Below are 17313 nucleotides of genomic sequence, written 5' to 3'. Positions count from 1 at the left end.
TATTCTTTCTCATTTTCCTCCTGTTTACATTTCCATAGAGATTATTCTGCTAAGGTCAATCAACTGCCATTGTTTTGGCTTTCATTATAGAGAAATAAAGGCACAAGCATTTGAGGCATGCAGTTGTTTTATTTGAAACAAGAATTACATTTGGAATTTAAAACATTTGAAATAGTTTTTAAATGAACACTCATTCAGTGTGCTGAGTACAGCTTGTTTTAAGGTATAGGCTGGAAAATTAGAATTTTTCAAGTGGAAAATGATTGTTCAGGTTTTTTTTCTAGTTTCAGGGATAAATGCATAACTCTGCCTCCAACCTAGTATGTCATTTTGTCCTTAACTGAAAATCTGATTTCCTAATAAGAGTGCTAAGAGTAAAATCATGTAGCTGAAATTTATCTATAAAACTAATATGAGCAAAAAAAAATTAAGGAATTAATTACATTTGTCAGTTATGGAAATGAATTATAGTAAGTTCAATGCATTCAAATGAAAATTGAATAAAATATCAGTTTTCCTGTGATAATTGTTTTCCCCAGTCTAATTGAATGAAGAATAAAGAGACCAAACAAAACGATTCAAAAGACAATTGCTTGTGAAGCATGTCCATGACATACAGTAGTTTATTTTGTAATGTACATGTAACAGATTTATTCAGTACAAACTACAAGCACAGATCCACTCACAGCACAGGCAGAGCACCTGTGCATGAAGGATCCCAATACAGTTCAAAAGAGATCTGTTTCCCCCCTTTCCCACCAATGGGTGCATCTAATTACATGCACATGTGGCAACACTCCTCTTGTAGTGTGCCTTGCAAGTTATTGAGGCTTCATGAGTACTGCGCTGGGCAGAGAGATAGGACGGGATGAGGGTTCTCCATGCATTTGTTGTAGATCCATAGTGAATACAGTTGACTCAGGAGTTATGTTCCAGGGATAGTGTATAAAGCCAAAATCTTGTATAGTCAAAATTCATGTGCCTTACATCTCTCAACTCTCTCCCAAGGCAAGTGCAATGAATAGTGGGATTGCCAGTGTTTTTTCTGCTGGGAGCTTGCACTCTTAAAAAAAAATTCCTGGCCAAGCACATAAAGCTGAATTCACACAAGTTAATGTGCATAAATTGCGAGTTGACTGTAGTGACCAAAGGTTTTAGCAAATCTGCAGCATATGAACTGAAATTAAACCTTTGGTTCTGCTAAACCTTTTAAAAGATTTTAATTTACTTGTTCATAGCCAATGAACATTTCAGTGCTCTTAATACACCTAGAAAGGTTTGCTACCCAGACTCAGTTGGGGCAGAATTGACAAAATGATTTTAAGTGTGGGGGAAGCAGAAATCCATATTTGAAGTGCAGTTTCTGGGCAATGATGAGCAAGGCATTTGCAGTGTCACAATAAAAGAAATGAAGTTCTCTGTCTGGAGCCTCTTGATACAGATGGGTGGGTTTCTGCTTGGGCTCCTTGCTGATTCACACAACAGCTATAATTTTGTGCAGAATTGGGCATGCCTAAATCCGTTATTTCAGTGGGCTTGGTGAACCTATACAGTGGTACCTTGGGTTATATACGCTTCAGGTTACATACGCTTCAGGTTACAGACTCCGCTAACCCAAAAATATTACCTCGGGTTAAGAACTTTGCTTCAGGATGAGAACAGAAATCGTGCTCCGGTGGCGCGGCAGTAGCAGGAGGCCCCATTAGCTAAAGTGGTGCTTCAGGTTAAGAACAGTTTCAGGTTAAGTACGGATCTCCAGAACAAATTAAGTACTTAACCCGAGGTACCACTGTATCTGCTTAGAATTAGACTCATAATACTCATTCCCCAGCTGCCCTTATGTCCCTCAGTAATTTGGCACATTGCAACATACTTATAATTTTTTTGGAAGCAAATTCCAAATGAAAAAAGAATAATGCTTTATCGTGTACATATAGTGAGTGATATATTTTTATTTCCTTGGTACTAAGAATTGAAGGTAGAACAGTTTTTCTCCTTTGGGGCTGTACAGGCCCCTGCAGTTAGCAGTTCATCAAGTGGCAGGACATAGGTTGATGCTCACAGCACCACTGACCAAAGCTGCCTTACTGAAACTTACTGGTCTTTCATCAATCATAAAGTTACGGATGCATCCAGTAAAGGAACTGTGGCTGGTAAGGCTGAATGTCAGGAGAGACTCTGTAGAGAGGTAAATATATATATACATAAGTCATTCAAGAACTCCATTATCAATATAAGATCATGCTAGGACTGGTTTAACTAAAAGAGACAGCTGTGTAAAACTTGGAATGTGGTTTGTTTGAATGGTATTGCCCTTGTTACTGCTATTTACTTTGATATGTATATATATATATATATATGTATATGTATGTGTGTGTGTATATATATATATATGTTTGTATTTGTGTATGTATTTATATATATGTGTGTGTGTGTAATTTATAAATAGATGTCAAATAAAGGTTTTCAATAAACTAAATTATTTTAGTCTTATATTTGTATTCTGTTATTTTGTCAATCACTTGTATTGAAATTATGGTACTCCTCCTAAAATATAGCACAAAGATGTATAGAAAGCTACTCCATCCCACCTCCAACAACAAATCTTTATTACAGTTGTAGACCAGCATAAGGAGGGAGGAGTACAATAATTTAAAATCTAAAACCCCCTCTCCCAAATTATAGATCTTTGCTAATGAACAGCACAAGGTATATGACCATTACTTTAAAGAATACTTTTTTAAACACATACACACTAGATTAATCTTTGAAAATAATATTAAAATGAGTATAAATCTTACCTGGCACTCCTCCAACAAACACAGGCTCCCTGTGGTCAGTTGCTCTTGGATTTAATGGTCCTACTACATGATTCACTTCTGAATCTACATCCAGCTGTACCACATTAGCATCTCTAATAACTGTCATATGAAGCAAAAAAGAATAATATTCTGTTATATTGTCAACCACTCTTTCTGATTTTTCTTGCATACAAGCATGCAAGCATACAGTACTCATAAACATGAAAATCCCAAAGAACTAGACTATTTTCCCATGGCCTGGATATGCTCTCATATCTGAATAGCTCAGTAGGTCCCAACGTGGATCTTATAACTCCAAAGCATAGCTGTCAACTTTCAGATTTGAAAATAAGGGATCAGCAGCCTCACCTGTCCTGGGGACAGTCTATGGGATATCTAACAATCCGGGATAGCAATGGGGAAACAGTGCTGGAATAAGGGAATTTCCCGCATAAAAGGGGGAAGGTTGACAGCTATGCTCCAAAGCCATGAGCAGGATTCACCTAACAAATCCCGTAAGTGGATGCTGTGCAAGCGCTTCAAATTGCACCATGGGGCTTTCCCCCTTCTGCCTCTGAAATTAGCTGGGAGGGGACTTGCGAGAACCTCAAGAACAGCACATTTGAGGAGGAAAGGGGGGGGCGTTGCTGTCTGACAAGCTGAAATGCTGAAAATGGAAATGACATTTAACCTCCCTCCCATGCTTAGGATAAATTACATACATCCTAATATAACATGGCATTCTTCTCCACACCCTGTTATGCAAGTAGCCTAGAAGCAGGGAAATAGATAATGTGACAGATATTGCAAAAGATGATAGGAGATTAATTGGATGTTTTCCATTTTCAGTAGCAGCCAGACTCTTAACCACAGAATTTAGGATACATTGTCACCCTTTTTCAGACCAAGCACTACCTGATTTCCACACATGCATGGCCTTATAATTCTAAGTCATTTACATACATGACAGGATTCAGAGCCCTAGCCAGTATTGATAATGTTCAAGGATGCTGGGAGTTGTGCCCCAACAACATCTGGAGGAAGCACCCCATCAACCACCCCTGATTTAGAGTACTGATGAGAGGGAAGATCAGGAATCAACACTGAACAGGACTTTAGGTGTTCACTCACCTGCAATTCTGTGCCATCGGCCATCACAGAGATTCTGTTTTGGTGTAACTGAGGTTGAGAAGTCTTTGATGCCATTGTTCAGCTTCACAATCACCTGGGAGAACCATTTGATTCACATTTAAAACCTTAGTTTTGACTGGAAAGATTTAATTATCTTAAAAAGCATAAAGCAGTGTAAAGACTTTTTAACAAACTGTTCTCCAAATGTGTCAGCATGAATTTATACCACAGGCATAAGGTCTATATTTCTTCACACTTACAATGAAATCCCATACATGTATATTCAGCTGTAAATTTGAGTTTCTCAGGGCTTATTTCAGGTATGTCTATAGGACTGCAGTCTAATTCTTGCAAAAATCCTGGATGGTTGATTACCACCTCCAATGTCTACACGAGGTGAGGCTGGGAAATAGTGGCTTGCCAATGGGCACCTAGTGAGCTTTTTTTATCATGGCATAATTTGAATCAGGACATCACTTTCAGGATTTGCACCATACCAGCACTACCATAGCCTTCAGATGAAATATTTCCAGCATTTAAAACACAAAAGGAAGCTAATAAATAAATAACATAAAGTAATTGGTTCTCAGAACCACTTAGCACTGCTACATTACACTGTATAATTCATTGGAAAAATGTGATCTTTCCTAAGCTTGTGCCCAAAATAAAATATAGTGACTAACAAAACAGAAATTTTACATTATAGCAAAACCTTTTAGCTTCTACCAATATCAGTTGCTGTGATAAAAACGTTTCTGTTTCTATGGTGGCAGTTACAGAGCTTTGAGGATGGATTGCTCAGAAGGACTTCATTCGCTGAAGCTAAGCGATGCTGGTACTATCCTCTAGGCTGAGGCTTTGCTATCCAGAGTAAACTTGTCTCAAGGACCGTATAATGCTTTCATAGCTATCTAGTTCTTGAGTTCTTTGGCTTTTTTTGTTACTCCCTCTTTTATTATTCAAGGACACTCAAACACATTCACAGGAAATGGTATTTGTGAGGCATGCTATAAAGAAATTATCACTTGATCCAAAACTAAAGAAAAATTACCTAGTTAGCCTAGTGGTGCTCCAGGGCCATTCAGCAGACAACACAGCCGGGCTGGTGTACCAAACTACCATCTAAAAAGGCCTTTTCATAAGACCATTGAGCTCAGGGTCTAAAATCAACTAGGGCTGCAGTCCCAACCACATCTACTCAGAAGTGAGTCCCACTGAATTCAGTGGGGCTTACACCCAGATAAGGGGGCTTAGGATTGCAGCTTAACTGCGCAGCTCCTAACCTGCAATCTCTTAGCAGTTACTGGAGACCACAGAAGGGGAGAGTGTGTGCTTGGATCTTGCTCGAGGGTTTCCCACAGGGATTTGCTTGGCCACCATGAAAACAGGATGCTGGACTAGATAGGACCTTGGTCTGATCCAGCAGAGCTCTTCCTGTGTTCTTAGGTAGCAGCTGTAAATTTTGAATTTTTAAGGCAGCAACACAAAATGTCAAATATTTTCCCCCTTCATCTTCACAGTGTTTTTAAAAACTGATGTTACAACTGAAGTTTGTTTTTTTAATTGCGTGGACCTGAAACAGAAGAATTACAACTAGTGTATATTGTGTCTTTTATGGGTAAATGGGATCCCCTTTTTGAGAAATTAGAACCTGTTGCTGTTAAGAGCGTATTTTGGTTTGTACACAGCGAGCATTCGGAAAGGCCTGCATATAAGAATGTAAAGGGAAATATTAGTCCTCCTTCATACCTGCCCTTGTTTCATGTGTACATTCAGGAATTCTCCATTTATACTGTGTGCATGCATCAGGATTCCTGAACTGCTTCGAGGACGGATTTCAAAAATAACTTCAAATTTCAGCCCCAAACTGAAGGATTCATCTGTAGGAGAAAACCATGACAAATCACAGAATCATTTTGTGTGGTGTGTGGGGTTTTTTTTTGCACCAGAGTTAACTGGAAAAAAATAGTCACCTGCTGCAGGACAGAAAGATTAACTATGGCTTCCAATTGTGTATATTTCTTAAATATTTTTCATCCTGGGAATATGAGCCCTCCCCCTTGATAGCCTCAAGGAATGATGATTAAGAGCCATACTCTTCAATCCTTGCTTTAAATATTTTGCCTGAATTTGTATTCGGTGGTATCCAGTAAACTTAAGCCAGTATCATGGCTAAAGTTATGACCATTCATTTCAGTGGGTATCAATGGGTATACTGTATATTACGTATATTAGCAGAATTTCAGTCCATTGCCACTTGAACAATGTGCTGGTTTTGTGAGAGGGCATGGCTCCATGCTTATCCATTTTTAGGTGAGCAATCACTAGGAACTATTTATGAATTTATAATCTGTGGCATTGATGGTGACATCCTATGCTACAGTAAAGCCAAAGACTAATGGCTAATGGCTGGACTTGATCTGTGCCCACTAGCACTGCCACTGAAATGACTGAAATCTCTTCCTCCAGTGAGGCAGGTTATCTGGAGCAAGGCGGGGAGTGTGTGGAGCAAATGATTCTACTGTATGCTAATAAGACTTCATGGCACCCAGCATAATTTTCAAATAATAGTTTCATTTCAATTTAATTCTGTCTTCCCCCACCCCTTCACTAGGCAACTGGTATCAATTCAGGCATCAGTCTGATGGCATAGTCAATCGTTAGTGATACATTACCAAGTATAATGTATCCTCCTTCTGATGAAAAATATGTTCCTTCTTCTGATAGGCCTTCAAAACAAGGAGTTACGCTAAAGGTTTGTGAAGGAGAAGTGACTGGTCTTCCATTGAGCTGTAAACTGCCAAGGCAACCACTGAAACTGTAGACGGAGTTGATCTGATCAAACAAAACAGATTAAGCAAAATAGTAAAAGAAGTAAAAGAGAAAGCCTTTCCATTTGCTTAGGTGTACAATTGTTTATGGATACTTTTTCAAAAAAAGCAATTTAAGGGGAAAAAGAATAGTGAAATGGCCTATGTTTCTCACAGTCTGCTTGGTTCTTTTTGTTAGTGTCAAAGCAGCCTAAGTTATTTTCTAATCATATACCTGGAGGTTCTAGTCTAATCTCATTTGATGTAGGAAGTTTGGAATGAGATCATTGCCAATGAATCCAGAATACACTAGTGCTAACAGATTCAAATGCAGCATATATTCTGATTCATTGCAAATGAATTGTCTCCAGTAGATGCAGAGTTTAAAACAGTTCTGTCCAGTTAGTTCCCATGTTATAAATGTTGCTCTGCATCTTAATATATGCAGGCTTTGTTGTAGAAAAATACTTTTACCTGGATATTTTTGGCAGCTTTTCCTGGTGCCACACCCCCTACGTAAAAGGGTCTAGCAACTTGCCATGCTTTATCAAAAGAAGGAAGACTGTCTTCGAGTACCCGGAGACCATCAATTGTCAAGCGGCCAATATTTTTCTCCCGAACAAACATTACCTAAAAAAAGGCAGAGGTGAAGTCAACATTAGCATACAGAGACTAGTGTATAATATAGAATTGTATAGCATCATATGTATTTTAGAGGAAACTGTTTGATTTGTTCCACTACTCTAGAAACTCTTCATCCACTTCACAAGTGGGAGCCTGGTACCATATTTTTTGCTCTGTAAGACTCACTTTTTCCCTCCTAAAAAGTAAGAGGAAATGTGTGTGCGTCTTATGGAGCGAATGCAGGCTGCACAGCTATCACAGAAGCCAGAACAGCAAGAGGGATTGCTGCTTTCACTGCGCAGTGATCACTCTTGCTGTTCTGGCTTCTGAGATTCAGAATATTTTTTTTCTTGTTTTCCTCCTCCAAAAACTAGGTGCGTCTTGTGATCTGGTGTGAAAAATATGGTATTTTATTGCAATAAATCCCAAATGAATCCCCAATTTTGACAGACAGATTTTATGCTTTTTTTGGAATAGCACTTTTCTAAAGCACATCATGATCTTTTCTCTTCCCGCTTACATTGTGCCATTGGTCATCATTGTACTTCTCCTGGCTTCTAATTCTTAATTTCCGGTAGCCACTGTTGAACATAAAAACCAGACGGCCGTGGGCAATAAAAAGGGCCATGAAATTTTCCTCCTCTTGATCAGAGACATAGAAGATCATTCCATGGGATGAGTGAGTCTTCAGGCTAATGGATAGCTGAGATCTGTCAAACAAAAACGACACTTTAATATGTGAACGGAAATTGGTGAACAACCTGCCTTGCACAACTTGATGGGAATATGCTTACAGGGAAAAATAGTGGTGAAATGTCAAAAATTACTTTAGTTAGATTAGTTTTTATTCCTTCAGTTTTGTAAAAATGCTTATCGGCATTTATTTGTAATATTACAAGTGTATGTTTAGCTGACTGTACCTTTCATTGAAATCCTTTGGTAAGTAATCAAATTCTTGCCGGCTATTTGCTGTTCCTCCAAACAGATATGCATGTTCAGTTGATTTGGGGCTGCTGAGGAAGTGACAATGTGGGTCCCCTTGAGCAATCTCTTCTTGACCTTTTCTTTTAATGTTTGCTGAAAAGTGTGAGGCTGCTATGTTGTCTTTTCCAACCTACAAACAAACAAACAAACAAACAAACAAACAAACAAACAAACAAAGTTGCTACAGAGTTGGCAAATCTTCTGTCTACTTCTAGATGTTACTTCAGATGGTCAGATCTAATCTTCACTGTAGTGCTAATATAAATCAGCTCTAATAAAAATTGCACAGGCCCATGGTAAAAACAGCTACCTATTTATTTAAAGCCCTTGGAGAGAGAGACTACAGGATGTGGAAAGACTCCAGCTGCCCTCACCCATGTTTTCCCTTTGCTATTAAAATTATATCCCAGCCCTTCTTTATATATGATTGCAGCAGACAAAACAGATCTGCAGTCCATCACATTTGATGGGTTCCTCGATTTCTTTTCCTTAAAGGGAAAGAGTCAAGGTCACATACCCCACTCCAGATTTGGCACTGAGAACAGGAATACACAGGCTCATCCCCAGAAAACCGAGCAACCTTTATACTTATCAACTACACCAGTTGATAAGTATAACTACACCAAACTTTTTTCTCTTTGGGCCATTGGAAAATTGCTGATGATTTTTCTGCCTGTTGTAGCAATTGTAAGGTGTTGTGCTAGATACTATATGATTTTTAATTGCATTTTAATGCTTCTTTTATTTCTTACAAATTGTATAACAATTTGAATTCCATAGAACCCTTTCCACTCCTTTCAAGTTGCTGCCTTTTTCTTCTTGCCCCACACCTTTCAAGTGCCTCTTCCCCTTCTCACTTCTGTTTTGCCCTGGTCACCTTCAGGATAGACCAGACTGCCAGGTTCTACAGCTGCTGTGCTTGCCTTTCTTCACAGACATGCTGTGGACCAGCTGAATGAAGCATGCAGACCTCTGGTGGTGCGCAGGCTACTTTCCCCTAAATTAACTAGTATTTTGCAAATCCAACATTCAGTGGTGTTCAAAGTCTTTGTTCCTTCCAAGACATTATTGAGAGCCAGTGTTGAAGGGAACTTGGGTCCTGCCTACTCCATCCCTGGTCTGAAAGCATCATGAGTAGTTGTAAGTCTGGAGCAGCTTACCCTTTTCTTTTGGCTTCCTTTGGGTTTGGATGAATTTTTTCTTTTCTTATGCAAAAGGGCAGCAGGAGGAGATTCAACAGGACATCCATATAAGGATGCTTGGATTTTCTCAGGATACCGCTGGAAGTCTTCCACCTCAACGTCTTGATCCAATCTGTGTGGTTTTTAAAAAAGATAAAGTTGCTATTCCTAACAATCCACTATGATTGTGCATGTAGGGATTTTCTTCCTTCCCTCAAAAACAAACAACAAATTAAAACAAATTTTAAAAAATTCCATGTCAGTAAGAACTACATGCTCATGGAATAGATTCATGGAAACTCAGCCCTTTGCCACTTTTTTTGCTGCACTTACAGCCAAGCTTTGCTGCATCATTCATATAATTTTTGTATTATATTTCAAACTGAGTGGCTGTGTGTTTGTTTGTTAGTGTGTAAATGACTGCAAATGGAAATATAAATGGAATATACAATCTAGATCACCTTTCATCCTCAAGGGAAAAGCAGAAACAGAAGAGTGTGTGGTTGTAGATCAGAGACTTTGCTAACCTTTTAAAACCGCAGGCAATCAACAATTGACTTTATTGAAGTATTCCAGCAGCTTATCTCAGTAGCATATTTTTAAATGCACTCATTACATTTTAAAATCCTGTCCCATCCTAGAAGGCTCTTGGTGGGTACCAAACAATTTAACACAGCATTAGGTAAAGTGGCCAATATTAAGAGGATAACTGCTCAATCCTTTGAGCCTGGTTTCAGCAATGACATTAACACTGAAAACATTGCCAGGAAAAACAGGTTCATTTATTCTGTTTTAGTTATCCTATTACTCAAAAGATGTATCAAGATCCAAATTCTATTATCAAAAGACATGATCACATCCTCAGAAAGCCTATGCAGCAGAAGCTGCCATTGACACAGGTGAATCTGATTTTTCTCTCTTCCGTGCAACACAGCTCCTGGCTCCCTGCATGGGGTATACAGGGCTGTCCTAGATCCTTGTGCCTTTGCCTTAAGGTAGTAATTGAGTCTGAAGCAGGTCTGACAACAAGTGGGTAACTGTTCTTCTCTTATCTTGTTTCTTATCAGATGACATTACTTTAGCTTCTGTGGCAGAAACTTTTCTTTGTACCTCTATAGCTATGATGGCCCGGGGTTGTACTCAATAGTTATCAGAGCAGTACATACCCTTACATGGAAATACTACATATCAACATATCACACGACCATGGAGTCAACGCGTATCAAAACAAACAAAACCAATGCAGTCCCGGGAAAAGACAGCCCATTAGGTCTCCCAAAGACTTGAAGCAGAAAATATGTTTTTCATGACACATAAAAAATTGATAACATGAAGAATAACCATATACTCATCAGGAGGAGTTTGGGACCCAAATAGTTGAAGGAACATCTCTATACTAGCTTGCCCGGGCTGCTATCTATAGGGATGCCCCTTTTCATCATCCCACCAATGAGCTTGGCTCACTGTGATGCAAGACATGGAGGTTTTTTGTAGTGGCGCTCTCTTTTATGCAACTCTCTAGCCTTGGAGGTACATAGAGTATTAATTACAGTGGTATCTCAGGTTACATACGCTTCAGGTTATAGACTCTGCTAACCCAGAAATATTACCTCAGGTTAAGTACTTTGCTTCAGGTTGAGAACAGAAATCGTGCTCTGGCGGCGTGGCAGCAGCAGGAGGCCCCATTAGCTAAAGTGGTGCTTCAGGTTAAGAACAATTTCAGGTTAAATACGGACCTCCGGAATGAATTAAGTACTTAACCTGAGGTACCACTGTAATGGGGTTTCAGTGTCATCATAGGCCTGATAGAATCATCCAGGCCATTAGGATATACTAGGCTATGAGATGAGACCAGCTGTAATTGACATACTCAAATGCTGGAGAAATACTGGTGGTTCATGGTATGGTGTTTTATGGTTATTATTGTGCTATAATTGCTTTTATTTTTGTTTTAAACTGTCCCAGGATGGATTAACGGTGGTATAGAAATGCATCAAGTAGCTAAATATACAAGTTGAAATGCACTTGCCTTGTGAAATAAGCGTTGCTTATACACCCGGTGAAGTTGGCAAACTCAGTAGTGATGGGAGATCCACCAAAGTAGAATTTCTTGGTGCTCACTGGCTTTTCCTCACTTTCATATGCTGAATTATCTACACTTTTCTTTTCTTCATCTACCAAAAGCTCAAGTCTGCAGAACAAAATAATGCATCTTACACGGAGTCTTTTAAATTCAGCATGTGATAATATATATTACCCAAGCAACGTAGCCATTTCGGTGATGTTGAACTTGATGAACGAGTCACTAGGTGGCACCATCAAACCACGAGTGTGCTCAGAAATGAGAGGCAGCTTGGTAAAACCCCTGGAAATACTGAAGTCACACACATCTTAACTGCAATACCTGGGAGCAAGCCTCGCTGAATTTAGTTGGACTTACTTCTGAGTAGAGATAGGTGGGATTGCACTGTAAATCATTGTCACAGTGCAATCCTAACTATAACACTATGCTTACAGCAGAATCACAGACAAAGGAAATGCAGAAATTGAAAAGCCATTGAGTTTTTATAATATTTCATGTGGCAGGGATGTGAGTGACATTGTTTTGATATGGCTGAATAAAAAGCATGCAGATGCCATGCCCCCACTCATTCCTTTCGTACTGATATTTCAATCTTTGTGTGTGACCACTAGGCTGCTGTTGTGGAAACAGATCTAACATGGCAGGACTGCCACACAGCAACTTGCCAGTTTCAATGTCACAAAGATATACCAGGCATTTAAAACCTATGCTGCATATTCAGAATATTGACCTATTTCAGGTGCCTATGGGCCTCCACATATTGCTGAACTACAAGTCCTATCAGCTCGGCAAACATGGGCATATGTCCAGGGATCATGGGAATTATAGTTCAGCAACATCTGGAGGGCCAATGGTACCCTGGACCTGAGCTTTTTATTAATTGTGTTAAATAAAAATATTGTAATACTCTTCTGCTGAGCTGGGGTGTTCCTACTAGTTTTGGGATACATCTATTCCATGCTGACCTTCTTAAAGAAGATATTAGTGTAGAATGTATTAGTGTGCATTTTGTATTATAATAAATATATCCAAGTGGAGTAATGAACTGTGAGTGTAATAAGATGTGCATCGAAACAAAAATAGTTTTTTTAATAGTTTTACCTTTCTGGTGAGGCGGATGTAATGACAAAATGGGCTTTGCCATCATTATAAGATCTTTCTCCTGCCTGAACTGTGACTCCTTTAGCATTTAAAACAACAGCTCCCTTCTCCAAGGAAATAGAGAATACATCTGACTGAAACACAGAGAAAAACATTAGACCCACAAGTCAAGGAATGGTTAGTAATAATTCTTGTAATGTAGTTGAGCAAAGTAAGCGTACTGAGATAGAACCAAAACGGACGGGATGTGATGTGTGTGAATGCATTGTGGGGTTAAAAAACCTCATGTTGTAAACACACCTGTTTTGTCTCTAAGTGCTTAAGCATTTTCCCTATCATAGCATTTTTTAAAAAGATGGCGAGGGTGGGGTGGAGAAAGAAAAGAGGTCATTTTCTTTGCTGGGATCCAAAAGGACCTAAAAGTTCTGCATATGTGCTCACACTCCCCCCACCCTAACAGTCTTTCAGAGATTCACAACTGCTGTTCAGATGTACCATGTTGAGAATTAGGCAAAAGAGAAAGGGTCCTTTGGTAGGAGAAGGGCCGCCTCTGCAACAAGGAGTGGCTCCTTTAATGCAATTGTCCCAGGGCTCTGGATTGACATTTCAGAGGGGGTTTGAAATTGCACTTTCTACTCTGCTTCTTCATAAATGATGCAATACCTATTTATTCCAGAGTGCCTTTTGCAGCTGATTTGTCACCTACTGCTGTAAATTCGTTGATGCATATTTTTTTATTATGGCTTGATATGTCTTGTTTAACCTGCTCATTGCGTTTTATGTAAGTTGCCTTGGAAAGGCAGCTCGATGTAAATGTTTAAAATAAACAAATTCATCTGGATTGGTGCCATTTCCCCTTTGAACAACTATTATGCCAAATCTTCTAACTGAATCTGAATGTGCAAGGTAGTTTCCAGGAAGTTGTGAAAAGTTGCTCAAATAAATTCACACATAGAACTGGGCTTCTGGGTGATCAGCTGATATTTTAGCATCAGTTGCCCAGACCTATGCACACTTTGATTATTTATTTTTTAACACCACCATTTAAAAGTCTGAAAGTGGTGATATTTACTGACCACAAATAAATTCCATCCAAAGTTAAACTACGGTTGTATGTACAGGACATTCACATTTGCACTTACTGTCAGGTCTCAGGGAGAATTTAATACTTTGGCCCCAATTTAGCAAAAGCTGGTTGCACCGAGGTCCACTGAAATAAGAATAATGTTCCACTAATCTCAATGGGACTTTATTTTGACCAAGTTTCTCTGGGTCATTGCCACTGCCATTCAGCCCATAGGCTGCCCTGAAATATATCTACTGACAAAGCTATTTAGAAATAACATTTTCTTTAAAAACAACACAGGTTTTTATTATATTTAATGGAGAAACTCTACTTACTCCTTCACTGCAATAGAAGAGCAGTCCATTAGGCTGTAAAGTTCGGAAATTGAAGCCACCTTCAAATCCATTAAAGGGGGAGATTTTCTGGCTGGATGCAATGTAGCTTTCTCCATTGAAATATGCTTTGCGGGACATCTGCTCACCAAACAAACAGAACAGAGGTAGTTGTAGATTTTTTTTTTTTAAAATAACAATAGAAGAAACAGAATATGCAGGCCACAGGTGCGTAAGTTTTCATGTTCATAAAAGTCCAGCAACCCCTGTGTTTCACATGTCATTGCTACAGGATATTGCAAACTCTTATTACATGGAAACAGCTCACTTTTAAGTGCTGTTCAACAGTACTTCATAAATTGTGTCTCAAGTGGAAGAAAGGGACTGTTTGGATGATATTCTACCCCTCTTGGAACCTCTGTGTTATGGCCTGGAAATAGATCCCCCATTGTCAGGGATGAAAGCAAGGGCTCCGAAGCAGAACTGGAAGGCCACACATGCCAGCGCAAGAAGCACTCTCAGATAAACCTGCCAGTGCAGGACACCCCCACCCCCAGGATGTGGCACTGCTGTTTTCTGATTGCAAAATGCCCAAGGCTCCAGGAGACTACTGGAGAAGGCTGGGACCTTTAAGAGCTATTGTGTTAGTTCTTGCACAGGGCACCTGCTGTTGGGACTCATTAGTTAAATCCTGCCCATAGGGTTGTTGCTGGTATCCTCCCATCTCAAGAGGCAATGGAGCGTGCCGCGGGGGATGAAGTTAAACTGCTGTGTTAGCAGCACTAGAATGACTTCCCTAAGCTGTGAGTAGGGCGGTCCTGGGACGCCCAGACGACAAGACCCCCCTCTCAGCCTTGCTGGTGTGGTCCAAATAAAAGCAGAATATATTTGGCACCAGCTTGGCTGCAGGAGTTGCTGGAAGGAGGCATACAACCGTCTTAGGGACCCCACTCTAGATTTGTGTAGGGTTTACTTCTTAGCCTTAGACCTATTGAAATTAATGAACCTTAGTTAGTCATGTCCATTCATTTCAGTGGGTCTACACTGTGTGGGACTAATATTATATGCAACTCATAATTCTACAAGTCAGTTGTTTGGGACTGAAATTTTACTTGATGGAGAGAAATTGCCCTCATATTTATGTTCAGTTTTGTATTTTGCTTTATGGTTTGTGTGTCTTCCCTTTCTGAGGCCACAAAACATTTTTACATAAGGGGCTCCTCTGGTTTCATCAAAATTATGCAGCTGAAATTCTGCTGTTTGGCATCATACATATTTGTACTTTACTTGTTTATGCCAAGTATGTGAATCTGAAGATTAAAAGCTAGTTTAAAATATGTCTTCTGAAGTAAGCCTAGAAAGATTTATTAAGCTTTCAGATTTCTTAGTGGGTGCATACTGTTGGAGGCCTACCACGCTGAGGTTTTTTCAAATTCAAATTTACTTTCCACATTCCATAACATAAGGAACACTACATTTCCATTTCTGTACTCTAAAAGAATGTAATTTATTTTTTTTGTGTGTATTGTTTGGAGAACATCATCTGTTCCTACCCCCTAAGTATCATAAGCAGATGGGGAGAAAAATAATAATGCTTTGCACTTTAAAAACTGAGGAAAAACTCAGTAGAGATAGGGGAAAATATCAGAATATATAAATGTTGAAAAACACAAACAGAAGATCTGTGTATCATACTTACAAGTGATTCTTCTGGGCATCCATAGCCAATTCCTAGAGTTCCTGGTTCCTCTAACAAGTTGAAGTCCTTCTTTTGGAACTGGAAGCCTTTCATGCAGCCTCTAAAGCCTGTGGCAGTGGCTAGATGTGAGCTCATACTACTGTGAAGACACAATGTTTATTCAGAGGGAACCAGTTAACTACTTACACAAAACCACAGCATGCACAGTCATAGGTACAGAAATATTGTGTGAGGAATGTCCATTCTACTAGGTTCTGTCTGAGATGTAAGCAGTGGTTTGATGCAGGGAGTAGTCCATTGCCACTTGCAGGATGGTCAAAAGGGGAGAGCACTTTTATTACTTTCCCCTCCCTCCAATCACCTTTCCATTCTCATCTCAGTTCCTGCCAGAGAACATCTTGCTGGTTAGATACACCACATTGGAACACTGTTGTTGTTGTTTAGTCGTTTAGTCGTGTCCGACTCTTCGTGACCCCCTGGACCAGAGCACGCCAGGCACTCCTGTCTTCCACTGCTTCCCGCAGTTTCGTTTAACTCATTGGAACATTGTAGAACATTAATTGTCTTAGGGAAGTCTATGAAGGCTGAAATGAAGTAAGATAATCACTACTCCTACTCTATCAACATGCCTTAAATGCTGCGGTGATGTATCTGGAAATAGCAATTGTTCCTATTATGATGGTGCCAGCAAGCACTTGCCTGGCCTCTCACTAAGGGCAAGCAGGTTGGTAAGTATCAGTGACAGGGCATTTTCAGTGGTGGTCCCATACCTGCAGAATTCCTTTCCCTGAAATCTTCGGAGCTCTGCCTCTTGTGGCCTTTTAACAGACCCCAAATACTATTTTTTTTTTTTTTTACTAAGCTTTCTTGTAGTCTTATTGCTGGCCCATTTTATATGCTTTTAATCAGGGCTTTTTTCAGCTGGAACTCAGTTACAGCATCTCTCAGGTGGGTTCTGGCACCTTTCAGGTGGGTACCATTGCCCTTCTAAGAGAATAAGGTGAGTTCTGGCACCTCTTTTTCTAGAAAATAGCACTGCTAATAGCACTGCTATATCTTAGGTTTATTCTTTCTTGCTTTTTTCCAAATTGTTAACCACTTTGTGAGGGCTTGCTCCAAAGGGCAGGGTATAAATATTTTAAATAAATAATGAAATATACAATGTTTGCAAAACAATATGCCTACATATATAATTTGTCCTATTGGATAAAAACTTTTCCCCACAGGGTTACATGTTTTAATTTAGCAATGTGGGTGCAGTAAATTCATTGCAACATATAAAATGAGAAATTACTGAAGCCTTAATGGTGATTGAATGTGGATTATAAACCAACCTAGATTTTAAAATCTCAGGAGGAGCCCCTCCTATATAGATATCAGTAAAGGGCATGCTTTGCTTCTCGTTTTCCACACTTCTGATATGTCTCCTATCCACCAACAAGATCATTTTCTTGGAATTGTGGTATATAACAGATATCTGAAATTTGAAAAAAGGGAGTTA

The 17313-nt window shown here is 39.4% G+C and overlaps 1 protein-coding gene across 1 annotated transcript in view; it reads right to left on the bottom strand.

The window, feature by feature from the left end:
- Window positions 1-589: 589 nt before the first annotated feature.
- LAMA4 (laminin subunit alpha 4) overlaps window positions 590-17313 on the bottom strand; it is a 78024-nt gene continuing 61300 nt past the window's right edge. The window contains exons 25-38 of the mRNA XM_079971602.1: window positions 17147-17289; window positions 15813-15951; window positions 14117-14254; window positions 12716-12849; window positions 11561-11722; window positions 9511-9664; window positions 8287-8480; window positions 7887-8076; window positions 7217-7372; window positions 6608-6767; window positions 5682-5812; window positions 3933-4026; window positions 2802-2921; window positions 590-2178 (exon numbers count right to left, since the gene is read on the bottom strand). Coding sequence (XP_079827728.1) covers window positions 2033-2178; window positions 2802-2921; window positions 3933-4026; window positions 5682-5812; window positions 6608-6767; window positions 7217-7372; window positions 7887-8076; window positions 8287-8480; window positions 9511-9664; window positions 11561-11722; window positions 12716-12849; window positions 14117-14254; window positions 15813-15951; window positions 17147-17289 — 2061 coding nt within the window. The 3' untranslated portion in view covers window positions 590-2032. The remainder of the gene's footprint in view (window positions 2179-2801; window positions 2922-3932; window positions 4027-5681; window positions 5813-6607; window positions 6768-7216; window positions 7373-7886; window positions 8077-8286; window positions 8481-9510; window positions 9665-11560; window positions 11723-12715; window positions 12850-14116; window positions 14255-15812; window positions 15952-17146; window positions 17290-17313) is intronic.

The sequence above is a fragment of the Podarcis cretensis genome (genome assembly GCF_951804945.1).
Source record: "Podarcis cretensis genome assembly, chromosome: 3".
Classification (NCBI taxonomy): Eukaryota; Metazoa; Chordata; class Lepidosauria; order Squamata; family Lacertidae; genus Podarcis; species Podarcis cretensis.
The sequence above is the reverse complement of the archived record's forward strand: the minus strand, read 5'-3'. Positions and strand labels throughout refer to the sequence as shown.